The 14,791-nt window shown below is 45.5% G+C and overlaps 1 protein-coding gene across 1 annotated transcript; it reads right to left on the bottom strand.

The window, feature by feature from the left end:
- Positions 1–4,891: 4,891 nt before the first annotated feature.
- On the bottom strand, positions 4,892–5,305 carry LOC138367744 (uncharacterized). The gene has a single exon (XM_069329691.1). It carries the CDS (start codon positions 5,303–5,305, stop codon positions 4,892–4,894), a length of 414 nt encoding a protein of 137 aa, XP_069185792.1.
- Positions 5,306–14,791: the final 9,486 nt, after the last annotated feature.

Raw genomic sequence — 14,791 nt, 5'->3', positions numbered from 1 at the left:
CCCTGCCCTGTCTGAAAGCCCTGACGTCCTACCCTGCCCTGTCTGGAAGCCCTGACGTCCTGCCCTGCCCTGTCTGGAAGCCATGACGTCCTGTTTGGCACATTCTCTCAAGCAGCTCTTTGTGTAATGTGATTGTGCCTGCTCTTGGACCTCGCCTTCCACTCTGTCGGTCGGGCGATGTAATGACATCTGACCAACATGCCTCCTCAGTCATATCGGCATTTTAAAATCGATGATGGAGTTAACCTCCTCCTCTTATTATGTAAGTTTAGAAAAAAGGTAAATTAAGATCCTGTGAAGCTTCTTAAGAATTCCTGATAAAAGGTTGTTTGATCGAGCAGTCTCTAGTACCTCTGGTTGTCTCTATACCTCACCCACACATCTGGGAGTCCATAAGTCTCGCAGTGTAAATTATAATTAGAATGCAAACAATTATTTTTTGCGTAGGATCAAGTGGGAAGAAATCCATGTCGGGATTTTCGTTTTATTTCATATTTTAGATTAATTATACGAAGGACCAGGATAATTAAAGTATACCTAAATAAATCAATGTGTGTGTGTACTCACCTAGTTGTGCTTGCGGGGGTTGAGCTCTGGCTCGTTGGTCCCGCCTCTCAACTGTCAATCAACTGGTGTACAGATTCCTGAGCCTACTGGGTTCTATCATATCTACATTTGAAACTGTATATGGAGTCAGCCTCCACCACATCACTGCCTAATGCATTCCACCTGTTAACTACTCTGACACTGAAAAAGTTCTTTCTAACTTTGTCCCTGTGATTAATTTGGGAACTCAGTTTCCACCTGTGTCCCCTTGTTCGCGTACCATCCGTGGTACGTATGTAGTATACAAGGTTCTGAAGGATTCCTTACACAGGTTCCTGAAGGCAGTCCTGATGTTAGCCAGCCTCGCATACGCCGCTGATGTTATTCTTTTGATGTGGGCTTCAGGAGACAAGTTTGGTGTGATATCAACTCCTAGATCTTTCTCTCTGTCCGTTTCATGAAGGACTTCATCTCCCATTCGGTATCCAGTGACTGGCCTCCTGTTTCCACCGCCTAATTTCATTACTTAACATTTACTTAGGTTGAACTTTAGTAGTCATTTGTTGGACCATTCATTCAGTTTGTCTAGGTCATCTTGTAGCCTCATACTATCTTCCTCTGTCTTAATCCTCCTCATAATTTTTGCATCATAAGCAAACAATGAGAGGAACGAGTCTATTCCCTCTGGGAGATCATTTACATATATCAGAAACAGTATCTAAGGAAACAGAAATAATCCAGAAACAGTCCAAGGACTGATCCCTGTGGTACTTCACTGATGACACCTCCCCAGTCTGAGACCTTAACCCTCACAGTGACTCGCTGTCTTATATTGCTTAGGTACTACTCAACAGTTTCTTGTGTAGTACTGTATCAAAGGCTTTTTGGCAATATGTGTGTGTGTGTGTGTGTGCATAATTTAATTATTCTGACGTTCAAATTCCTTGTCTAATCTGGTCCTAAATTATGTGGCTGGAGGTGGCTTCCATAACTTCTTCTTTCAGTGCCTTCCATCCAGTGCATATTTCAACTCATTTGCGTTTCCAGCTTCTACTTTTCTTTCATGATCTTTTATCATAAAAGTTATACTTCCTCTCTTCCGCTATTTTGGGTTATCATACTTCCTCTCACTTTAAAGAGGCGGTCCTTGTCCACCATATTAATTTCCCCTCAGTATCCTGTATGTTACGATCATGTCCCTCCTGTTTATTTTCTCCAGGGTTAAGAGGTCTATTTCCTTTAACTTGTATTCATAGCTTCGTCCCCGTAGCTCTGGCACTAATCTCGTTGCAAGAATTTGTTCTTTTTTTCAGTCTTAGTTTTATGGTTCACGAAGTGCGGATTCCCGGCCGGTACTGCATATTCCAGTGCGTATGTGGCTGCGTATGTGCATATGCAGATTCGTAGGTTTTCGTGGGTTTTTCATAGGGCAATATGCGCTTCTCCGTATACATATATGTATGAGGTAAATTACGCCTCTGGTGAGCACACAGGTCGTCCAACATAACTACCCCGTAGGCAGCAGGTATACTCAGCCGACCATCAGCTTGACAAATGGGCAAAACAAAGCAATAACAAGCCCACAACAGCAGGGCCTAATGACCCCCATCAATAAGGCGAGACTGTGCTTCAGAACACCGTGGGTTGGCTACGAAATAATGCCGTGATTAAGATGCATTCCCCGAACGAATATCAACCACGGGCGCTCATCTTTAATTACTCCTCCGAGCCGACGATGATACGGACTCAAGGATCGCCACTCGGCGATACAAGTTGAACTCTCATGTGTTACTTACGCATGGAGGGTTCGAGTCCTGGTGATGATCTTGGCCTTATCTTGCTCCCCCGCCTCCTCCAATCATGCGTTCCTTCTTCCCCTTCATCTGCTATTTTCCACCCTTGCTCCTCGTCCTCCCACACCTAGTAAGGGCCTGGCTGCACCGCTCTGGACTCGTGTCGGCGGATTCCAGCATGCACGACGCTGGAAACCAATGAGCGAGCCTGCGATAAGCGTCTGGTGTGAATTTCGCCTATGGTGCCTGGAACGCTCATGCGTGTTGACATCCACTGAGACATCCAGACATCCTGCCGGGTGCCGACATGCACGAAGGTCCTGTGCAACGCCTGCAAGGTCTTCAGTGGCGTCCATCAAGATTCTCCCCCCCCCGCTCTTCCCCTTAGCGGCATCCAGTAAGGTCTTATGCTGCGTCCACTAACGTACCTCTGACGTAACACTAACGTTCGACGTCTGCCAAAGACCTACGCAACATACACCAAGGCGTCCGCCGAGGTGTTCACTGTGTATCCACACAATGAAGCGTTGAATTCTTTCTCTAGCTTAACGTTTCTTTTTTGTATTTTGTGTTGTGAAGAGCGTTAATGAGTCCCTAGCAGGTCTTGGCCTTAAGAGGAATTATCTTTGATTATGTGGATGAGCATTTAACGTTGTTACTATCCTCTCTACTCTTCACTTGTGCATATTTTTCATATTTTGTCTTCTGCTCCTCACCTCCATCTTCTCTAACTCCACTTCCACCACCAATTCCTCCTCCGTCTCCTCCACTTCCTCATTTATTCTCTCATTGTCAAATTCACCAAAATGGAAAAAGGAATTCTCGGTTGCATTTTCCGAAGTCCAATCCCGTAGTGAGGTCTTGTTAGCCATTAGCCCATAACTGGGAAAATAGTTTGAGGATATTGGTGTGTATGTGAGTACTCACCAAGATGTTCTTTCAGGAGTCGGGCTCTAGTTCCCGAGCCCCAACTTATCAGCTGCCTCTAGTCTAACGAAGCCATGCTGGACCCTGCTGGTTATTATAAGATTTAAGACCACCTGTCCTAATAGTTTATATATTTTTTCCTCCGCCTTTTCCCTACAAAAAATATTTATCACATTCCTGTGGCTCATCTCCGTCTTAAGTTACCTTCTATGTCCTCTTGTTCTATTTAGTTTCATATTAAGTACAAAGCTTATTATGTCTTTTCAAGCTTATTAATTCCTATGAGAATTGAATACGTCGTTGTCACGTCTACTCCATTTTTCTTTATGTATGGTTAAGTTAGGATTTTTGAGCATTTCCGTATGGTGCGTGTGTGTGTGTGTTTATTACTTGTATTTACTATTTGTGCCTGCAGGGTCAGCTCTTGAGCCCCGCCTTTCTAATCGTCTTTTGTCTAATGTACTGACTCCCGAATCTATTTTTCCTCTATCATATTTACAACATATTTCTGACACACACACACACACACACACACACACACACACACACACACACACACACACACACACACACACACACACACACACACACATGAGTGTGTGTGGCATGATCTATGAGGAGAGACTACGGGAATTAAATCTCACGTCGCTGGAAGACAGGAGGGTTAGGGGGACATAGGATCGCCACATAAAAGATTCTAAAAGGAAGTGACAGGGTAGACAAAGATAGTTTATTTAACACAAGGGGGCACGTACCAGGGGACACAGGTGGAAACTGAGTGCCCAAATGAGCCATAAAGACAGAATTTTTTTTTTAGTGTCAGTAGTTAATAAATGGAATGCATTAGGAAGTGATGTGGTGGAGGCTGACTCCATACATAGTTTTAAGTGTAGATATGATAGAGCCCAGTAGGCTCAGAAACCTGTACACCTGTTGTTTGACGGTTGAGAGGCGGGACCAAAGAGCCGAAGCTCAACACCCGCAAGTACAACTAGGTGAGTACACACACCACAAACATCCCCAGGATGTAGCCATAATCTCGGGTGTCTATTTACTCCTCAATAGACAACAGAGGTATCAGGTGAAGGAAATTGAGCCCATTAGTTTCTGCTTTGCTCGGGAATCGAACCCTGGCTCCTAGGACTACGACCCCAGAGCGCTGTCCAATCGGCCGCAAGACCCTGAGTGTGTGTGTGTGTACTCACCTAGTTGTACTCACCTAGTTGTACTTGCGGGGGTTCTGTCATCCACATTTGAAACTGTGTATAGAGGCAGCCTCCACCACCTCACTTGCTAGTGCATTCCATTTACTAACTACTCTGACACTGAAAAAATTCTTTCTAATGTCTCTATGGCTCATTTGGGTACTCAGCTTCCATTTGTGTCCCATGGTGCGGGTACCCCCCTGTGTTAAATTAATCCATCCTTGTCTATCTTGTCAATTACCCTGGGAATATTGTAGGTGGTGACCATGTCTCCCCGAGCTCTTCTGTCTTCCAGTGTCATGAGGTGCAGTTCACGCAACCTTTCCTCATAACTCATGCCACTTAGTTCTGGGACTAGCCTAGTGGCATACCTCTGAGCCTTTTCCAGCTTCGTCTTGTGCCCCGTGTGCTTGTGTTTGTTCACAGGGCCCAGTACACAAGTGTGTCTGTGTGTGTGTTTAGTGGTTTAGACTGGTGTCTGTGCCTCAGAGGGTCTGGAAGTGGCAGTTTGGGGCTGAGCCACTGTGGGTCTGGAGGTGGCAGCTTGGGGCTGAGCCACTGTGGGTCTGGAGGTGGCAGCTTGGGGCTGAGCCACTGTGGGTCTGGAGGTGGCAGCTTGGGGCTGAGCCACTGTGGGTCTGGAGGTGGCAGCTTGGGGCTGAGCCACTGTGGGTCTGGAGGTGGCAGCTTGGGGCTGAGCCACTGTGGGTCTGGAGGTGGCAGCTTGGGGCTGAGCCACTGTGGGTCTGGAAGTGGAAGTCTGGAAGAGGTCTGGGTATTTGTGGTCTTGAGGCCGCTATTCGCTGGCAGAGTCTTCATGGTCGGCGATACCATCTTCCCCAACCACAGTACTGCCGCTGCCTCTCGTAAATGTTGGTCACTCCCTTCCACCCTTCCCCTCTCTTGCTCCTTCCAGAGAGTTACCCTTCCCTCCTTGTCCCCCTCCTTCCAGAGAGTTGCCCCTCCTTCTCTATATCTAATAATTCCACTTGGATCACACCCAACCGTTCTCTCTTCCATCTGCTCACATGAACTCGAGAATGAGTTTGAGAAGATCTGCTCTTCTTGGTCCACCTATCTTGGTCTGCTCTCTTGCTAGTGTAGAGCGAAGAGAAGAGCCCCGGGTTCAAGCCAGGGACAAAATGTCGTCTTCGTCTTGTCATCACACATATTTTATTCGGCTGAGGACCGCCGCAGGAAATCTTAAAAGTGCATTGTTGTAAAGTGAGTTACCAGCGCCTGCTGAATTCTCGTGTTCCAGCAGACACTTGAAAGGAGTTACCAGTTACCCTGGCAAGCGTACACTCCTGCTCCTGCAAGAAGTACCGGACCAGCCGGGTTAAAGTGTATTTCTGCGGGCCGCTCTAAGCAACAGCCTGTTGGACCAAGTTATCACATGTCAACCCTAACCCCAAGCTGGACTTATAGGGAGTAGAAGAACTCCCAAACCCCACTCCAAGTTTACTCCATGTAAACTCATAGAGAATATTCCAGGTACTCTTTAGGTAGAAGGCAACACAACAACAAAAAGTTCTGAAACATCAAGGTTCCACTTGGGGGCTCATTAGGCCCCTGGAGGATGTCACCGAAATGTCTCGTCCTCCTCGGGAACCGAACCCGGGACCATTCGGATGAGACCCGGCTACGCTAAGTGGTGTGCTAGACAGAGGGGCTCAGCACCTGGACCTTACCACCCATAAACTCAACAAAGTAGGACTAACTGAGTTAAAAAAAAAAACACGTTTACCGCTAAATAAAACCATGTTACAAACCCCGTGAAATCATCTCATAAATTATCAAATAATCCAAAATAATTAGAAAAAAAGCAAGTACTCGTCGCCACACCTTCCTCCCCCTCCCCCTCTCCCCCCCTTCCTGTGTCACCATCCCCCTTCCCTCCATCCACTATCCCTCTCCCATCCCAAGACCCCTTCACCACGCTCTCTCTCCCTTAACCACCCGTCCCTAGCCCACAGTAGCCGGGTAGTGGCGAGGATTTAATAGCTGCCGTGACAATAAATAGAGATATAAAAGTCCCCCCGGAGATAATAACAAAAACCAAGAAAAGGTAAAGAAAACGAGGCTAGGTTGAGGCCAGCGGTAAAGAGGAAATAACTAATTATTGTATTTTATTACTTTAATGTTTCTGATCTCTTGTAACATCTTTATTAATGTTCTTTTTTCATGTTTTTTATATTTTTTTAGGGGGGTGGGGTGGGTTGGGTGGGTTGAGTGTTAAATGAACGTCGATAAATCTATACATAAAAAAATTGGAAAGGGTGTTCAGTTGATACATTGCACTACTCTAATTCTGAACACGGTCTAATATTGGTTTGGGGGTTGGGCTTAAAGTCTATCGGCCTCTGGAGGGTTATTAAGGTCTATCAGCCTCTGGAAGGTTATTAAGGTCTATCAGCCTCTGGAAGGCTATTAAGGTCTATCAGCCTCTGGAGGGTTCTTAAGGTCTATCAGCCTCTGGAAGGTTATTAAGGTCTATCAGCCTCTGGAAGATTATTAAGGTCTATCAGGCTCTGGAAGGTTATGATGACAAAACCACACATCAGAAGATGGAGAAACGACAAACCGTTTCGGTTCGTCCTGGAGCATTATCAAGTGGTGTGACAGAAGAGAGATTGATTGATTGATAAAGATCAAGCCACCCAAGAGGTGGCACGGGAGTGCCTTAATAGGTATCCTACCAGCATCGAAGCGAGAAGCTTCACTCTAATCAACATGTGTGCAGGTTGCGTGCTCAATATATCCCGTATGTAAGAGCACAGATCTCTATGTTAGACAGACGAGGAGGAGTGTGTGTATTGGTTAGCATTCTAAAAGCACTACAGTCAATTGCAGTTGAGTGTTCAATAACTCACTCAATTATATCTATTAGAGCTCTTCCTCTGTCCATGGAGGACAGAGGAACACAATATATATATATATATATATATATATATATATATATATATATATATATATATATATATATATATATATATATATATATATATATATATATATATATATATATATATATATTAGGACAACACCCACCAGTGGGCCTCGAACCCAGAAAGCACAACTACCTTCCAGTAGCTGCCATAACTAGTACGCCTTAACCCACTACACCACTCAGACACTTAAAAGAAGTAGAGACTTCGAGATATATATATACACCTCAAATATCCCCACTTCCCAATATATATATATATATATATATATATATATATATATATATATATATATATATATATATATATATATATATATATATATATATACAAAATATAGACAAAAAGAAGATTCTGCGGTATGACACCAGGCTCGTCCCGGAACTGAGAGGAATGAGCTATGAGGAAAGGCTAAAGGAGCTGACCCTCACATCCCTGGAAAACAGAAGAGTAAGGGGAGACATGATAACCACCTACAAAATTCTCAGGGGAATTGACAGGGTGGACAAAGACAAACTCTTCAGCACGGGTGGGACACGAACAAGGGAACACAGGTGGAAACCTAGTATCCAGGTGAGCCACAGAGACGTTAGAAAGAACTTTTTCAGTGTCAGAGTAGTTAATAAATGGAATGCTCGAGGAAGTGATGTGGTGGAGGCTGACTCCATACACAGTTTTAAATGTAGATATGATAGAGCCCAGTAGGCTCAGGAACCTGTACACCAGTTGATTGACAGTTGAGAGGCGGGACCAAAGAGCAAAGCACAAATAAGTGAGTTCAAATAGGTGAGTACGAGCGCGCGGACCAACACACAAGCAACTCCTCTGTATACAAAAGACTTATATCCACATGTTGGTGATTGTGGTGGTGGAGTGTGTGTGTGTGGGAGGGGGGGGAGGGGGCAGCAAGACACTCCTGCCTAAGAGAGCTAGCGAGAGTGGGGGGGGGGGGTTAAAGACTGGAAATAGTCGCCATTAAAGGGATATTGCGAATGGAGCCTCACAAAAAAAGGCTGGACTGAGCCTTTAAGTTGGTTGTAAACTTGATAGCAACAGGAAATAGGAGAGGAAGGGGGGGGGGGAAGGATGCATGGGGGACTAAAGGAAAGGAGGGACAAAGAGAGGTATAAGTGGAGAGGGATGGGTCGGGGAAGAGGGAGATGGGGGGGAAGATAGGTGTGTGAAGGAGTAAGGTTAGTGCTGAAAGGGAAACGAGAGAGGGAAGAAAAAGAAAAAATGAAAGAGAAAAAGAGGAAAGCTAAAAACAAGAGATCATTGAAACCCCCAAAATGTTATAAAAAGAGAAAATGTGAAAGAAGCAAAATTAAGAAAATACGAGACAAATTACATAAGCAAAATATATAAAGTGCAACACAGCATTATCAACGAATGAAGAAAAACACTGAAAGGGAGAATGGAAACGCATTTGGAAAGTGAGAGAGGGTCCTCGGGTGGGGGGGGGGGGGGTTGAAGGATCGAGGAGAGTAAGGGATAGGGAGTAGGATAGGAAGGGGCGTGGGGGGGGGGGGAGGTGAAAAATTGTCGAATAACGTAGTTGATAACACTGCTTGTGTCACCTATTAGGCATTTAAAGAATTGTTGCTACCTACAAAGAGAGAGAGAGAGAGAGAGAGAGAGAGAGAGAGAGAGAGAGAGAGAGAGAGAGAGAGAGAGAGAGAGAGAGAGAGAGAGAGAGAGAGAGAGAGAGAGAGAGAGAGGGGGGGGGGGGGGCATTCAAGGTTATATAATGTCACTGGCTCTATTAGGAACTCTCTCTCTCTCTCTCACTCTCTCTCTTCATCTAGTTCTATTTCTCATCCATGCTTTTTCTACTATCTATTTTCCAGCGATCTCATATAATATATGAACCATTGTGTCATTTTCTCCGTCTAATACGGATGAAAGTTTTTTTGGATTTCTCTTACACAATGACCATTACAAAGTGAACTTTTGAAGCCACAAAAAGAGTGATTCAAACATGATTAGATTCTAATCTTAGTTTAGATTTATTAAGATTTGTCTAATCTTAGATTTGATTCTAACAGGATTCTCTATAGTGGAGGTTGACTACTAGGGGAGACACACATATTGGTTTTCAAAACTGATTTTTTTTGGTTTCATTGGTTTGGTGAGTGATGGGGGTGGTGAGTGATGGAGTGGTGGGTGGTGGGTGATGGGGTGGTGAGTGATGGGGGGGTGGGTGGTGGGTGATAGGGTGGTGAGTGATGGGGTGGTGAGTTATGGGGTGGTGGGTGGTGGGTGATGGGGTGGTGAGTGATGGGGTGGTGAGTGATGGGGTGGTGAGTGATGGAGTGGTGGGTGGTGGGTGATGGGTGGTGAGTGATGGGGTGGTGAGTTATGGGGTGGTGGGTGGTGGGTGATGGGGTGGTGAGTGATGGGGTGGTGAGTGATGGGGTGGTGGGTGATAGAGTGGTGGGTGATGGGGTGGTGAGTGATGGGGTGGTGAGTGATGGGGTGGTGAGTGATGGGGTGGTGGGTGATGGGGTGGTGAGTGATGGGACGGTGGGTGATGGGGTGGTGAGTGATGGGGTGGTGAGTGATGGGGTGGTGGGTGATGGGGTGGTGAGTGATGGGGTGGTGGGGTGGTGAGTGATGGGATGGTGGGTGATGGGGTGGTGAGTGATGGGATGGTGGGTGATGGGGTGGTGAGTGATGGGGTGATGAGTGATGGAGTGTTGAGTGATGGGGCGGTGGGTGATGGGATATTGAGTGATGGGGTGGTGATTTAAATGTGCTACTTGCTTGTCTAGAAATATCCGAGCTGTACTGCCTTGTTTTGATTAGACTCCTGTACAACTCTTTAGTATAGGTAATACTGGAACGATTTGGCTAAGTTGTTACTGAAATGGCTTCGAGTTCTGAATTTGACAACTCTAATGAGCTTAAAATCATTGATGTATGTACCTTCTAAATCTAAATATTGAGTGGTAATAAATATCTAAATCTAAACCTTTCATACATATTATTATTATGACTTTCTCTTAGCTAAATTATATACTCTAAATTTGGGTAAATTAACCCAACTGAAAATGTTCAAAACAATTATTTATGAATAAAATATTTGAATTTCAATTATTCTACCTTGTGTTGTAGTGGGGATTATTCTACCTTGTGTTGTAGTGGGGATTATTCTACCTTGTGTAGTGGTGGGGATTACTCTACCTTGTGTTGTAGGGATTACTCTACCTTGTGTTGTGGGGATTACTCTACCTTGTGTTGTGGGGATTACTCTACCTTGTGTTGTGGGGATTACTCTACCTTGTGTTGTGGGGATTACTCTACCTTGTGTTGTGGGGATTATTCTACCTTGTGTTGTGGGGATTATTCTACCTTGTGTTGTGGGGATTATTCTACCTTGTGTTGTGGGGATTATTCTACCTTGTGTTGTAGTGGGGATTATTCTACCTTGTGTTGTAGTGGGGATTATTCTACCTTGTGTTGTAGTGGGGATTATTCTACCTTGTGTTGTGGGGATTATTCTACCTTGTGTTGTGGGGATTACTCTACCTTGTGTTGTAGTGGGGATTATTCTACCTTGTGTTGTAGTGGGGATTATTCTACCTTGTGTTGTAGTGGGGATTATTCTACCTTGTGTTGTAGTGGGGATTATTCTACCTTGTGTTGTGGGGATTACTCTACCTTGTGTTGTAGTGGGGATTATTCTACCTTGTGTTGTAGTGGGGATTATTCTACCTTGTGTTGTGGGGATTATTCTACCTTGTGTTGTAGTGGTGATTATTCTACCTTGTGTTGTGGGGATTATTCTACCTTGTGTAGTGGTGGGGATTATTCTACCTTGTGTAGTGGTGGGGATTATTCTACCTTGTGTAGTGGTGGGGATTATTCTACCTTGTGTTGTGGGGATTACTCTACCTTGTGTTGTAGTGGGGATTATTCTACCTTGTGTTGTGGGGATTACTTCTACCTTGTGTTGTAGTGGGGATTAGTTCTACCTTGTGTTAGTGGTGGGGATTAATCTGACGAATATCCCACCTGTGTTTCTTTACCTCCCTCTTCCTCCCATCACTTCTCTGCCTCCCTACCCTTCTATTCTCTTCCTCATCTCACTTTCATCTCCTTCACCATTTACAACTCCTTCCTTCTCTCGCTCCATTTTCTTCCCTCTCCCTTCTACCTTTCCCCTCCTTACCCTCCTTGCCTTATCTTTCCCTTCTCCTCCCTTCTGTCAACCAATATATTTCTTCCCTCTCTCCCCTTCAGCCTGTGCTTGCCCCTCTTTGTTTTCCCAGGATGAGGATCATTAAGAGATAATAAGCACTATCTTCATAATTTTTCCCCCTGCTTGCCATGCTGTAAAAATCGTCCCCTGTTCATCCTGGAGGGACGCATGTTTCCCGGCGTAATTACGGAAGGATTTGCATACGCAACTCGTTGTGAGGGACGTGCATTGTGAGGAGAGAGGGAGGGACGTGCATTATGATAAGAGAGTGAGGGACGTGCACTATGATAAGAGAGTGAAGGTCGTGCACTATGATAAGAGAGTGAAGGTCGTGCACTATGATAAGAGAGTGAAGGTCGTGCACTATGATAAGAGAGTGAAGGTCGTGCACTATGATAAGAGAGTGAAGGACGTGCACTATGATAAGAGAGTGAAGGTCGTGCACTATGATAAGAGAGTGAGGGACGTGCACTATGATAAGAGAGTGAAGGTCGTGCACTATGATAAGAGAATGAAGGACGTGCACTATGATAAGAGAGTGAAGGTCGTGCACTATGATAAGAGAGTGAGGGACGTGCACTATGATAAGAGAGTGAAGGTCGTCCACTATGATAAGAGAGTGAAGGTCGTGCACTATGATAAGAGAGTGAAGGACGTGCACTATGATAAGAGAGTGAAGGTCGTGCACTATGATAAGAGAGTGAGGGACGTGCACTATGATAAGAGAGTGAAGGTCGTGCACTATGATAAGAGAGTGAGGGACGTGCACTATGATAAGAGAGTGAAGGTCGTGCACTCTGAGGTGTTATGATCCAAAAACGCTGTACATTCCCACTTAACGTAATGGTTCTATTGAAATCTTATATTTCTATCTTCGTGAAACGGAGTTTCAGTTAAGCCTCAATTTTTCTCTCCATTTCAAACCAGTTATTTCATGTTTAGTGACATTCCAATAGGCCTTCCAATTACTATGTTTGTGAGGCTGTGGTCACCTGAGAGGCAGAATAATACTGTTTTCATAAAAATTATTTTCATTGGCAGAAAGTCACTGGCCTAAGAGCTTGGATCACCTCAGCGGAAACCATGGCGCACAATGAATAATTTCTAACTGAAATACTGACCAGAAATAATCCCCTAATTAGCACAATAATAATAAAATTGATCCATAAAATATGTATACAAACATATACACTACCATCTGAGTGTGTATGAGTGAATGCTACATAGTATTGACCCATAGACATGCCATATATTATGTGATACTGTACACGTGACGAACCTTAAACACACACACACACACACACACACACACACACACACACACACACACACACACACACACACACTCTCTCTCTCACACATACACACGCAGCTCCCTGTCAAGAGAGAGCAAGCTTAGCTTAGCTACCAAATTCAAAACATTGTATTAGCAAGGCGGACAGTCCGTCTGCGGTCATAACCCATACTGTATTTATAATTTCTAAACTTCTCTCTAGATCTATGCTTCTCCATCATCTTTGCTCCTGCACCCATCCACCTTCGTACAAAAAAAAATCCATGAGTATAAATGGGTGGATATAAATAGGATCTGTCCAGTCAGGCCAATCGGCCTTCTATAGATTTCTAAATGTTAATGTTCCAAAGGTCAAAGGTCGTTCCAAAGGTCAAAGGTCAAGACAAATTTACACGGGTTGGACCTGGCTTTCAGCTTAGGTCTAAAGCGGTCTCTCCCCCCCCCCAACATCCTATCTCCCCGGGCGGTGTAACGCCCCATCCCCCAGGGGAGTGTACCGCCCCATCCCCCAGGGGAGTGTACCGCCCCATCCCCCAGGGGAGTGTACCGCCCCATCCCCCAGGGGAGTGTACCGCCCCATCCCCCAGGGTAGTTTACCGCTCCATCCCCTCAGGGGAATGTAACATCCCATCCCCCAGGAGAGTGAAACGTCCCATCCCCCCAGGGGAGTGAACCACCCCATCCCCCCAGGGGAGTGTACCACCCCATCCCCAAGGGGAGTGAACCACCCCATCCCCCCAGGGGACTGTACCACCCCATCCCCCAGGGGAGTGAACCACCCCATCCCCCCAGGGGAGTGTACCACCCCATCCCCCAGGGGAGTGTACCACCCCATCCCCCAGGGGAGTGTACCGCCCCCTCCCCCAGGGGAGTGTACCGCCCCATCCCACAGGGGAGTGTACCACCCCATCTCCCCAGGGGTGTGTACCACCCCATCCCACAGGGGAGTGTACCACCCCATCTCCCCAGGGGAGTGTACCACCCCATCCCCCTGGGGAGTGTACCACCCCATCCCCCCAGGGGAGTGTACCGCCCCATCCCACAGGGGAGTGTACCGCCCCATCCCACAGGGGAGTGTACCGCCCCATCCCACAGGGGAGTGTACTGCCTCATCCCTCAGGGCGTAATACCCCCAGTTTTTCTTCCCAAGGTTCCTCAACGTGAAGAAAATGTCGTACTACAGTGCCCTTATCCTAACCTACCGGCGGACCGAAAACAGAAAACGGGAGAGTACGTCAATTTCACGAGCTGGCTACCATTTTCTAGTACGACAATTTCTGGCTTTATGTAGAGTATACGTCAAAATGCGTCGTGCTATTAAGAGGAATAGAGTGCCCTAACCTTACACATTCACTTTCCCCCCTCGACCCCCCACAAAAATGATTAAAATTAATTAAGTCAATATTTGACTATTTACAATAGCGTTTAGATGCTCCTCGTGGTGCTTCGTATCCCGTAAGTACCCGAATAAGTTTTCTCCGTCCAATCAGTCAATTAGGCTCTTGACTCATCACTCTCTCACTCACTCTTCATCCGTCATCGTGTATTCTTAGTAATATTCCAGAGCTAAATTGAAATATGGATCAGAAATACAAATGTTTCATTACAAACATCTTTGTTATTGGTTGTATAATCCTGGAGCACGATTTTATATAATCCTTAGAGCACCATTTTATATAATCCTTGGAACACAATTTTATATAACCCTGAAGCACATTTTTTATATATAATCCCAGAGCACTTATTTTACCACACATCTATATTCACTAATATATTGCCAGGTGTACACAGCTGGAGCCTCGACACTAGCCAGCTGCCACACACCTGATCCACTCCAACACTGGCTGGCGGAGTGTGCACTTGTCACCTTGATATTT

Source organism: Procambarus clarkii, chromosome 23 (assembly GCF_040958095.1).
Source record: "Procambarus clarkii isolate CNS0578487 chromosome 23, FALCON_Pclarkii_2.0, whole genome shotgun sequence".
NCBI lineage: Eukaryota > Metazoa > Arthropoda > Malacostraca > Decapoda > Cambaridae > Procambarus > Procambarus clarkii.
This window is presented reverse-complemented; position numbering and strand designations above follow the sequence as displayed.

Bases quoted from the DNA above. Each gene is read 5' to 3' on its own strand.
- LOC138367744 (XM_069329691.1), bottom strand. From the start codon at position 5,305: ATGGTATCGCCGACCATGAAGACTCTGCCAGCGAATAGCGGCCTCAAG.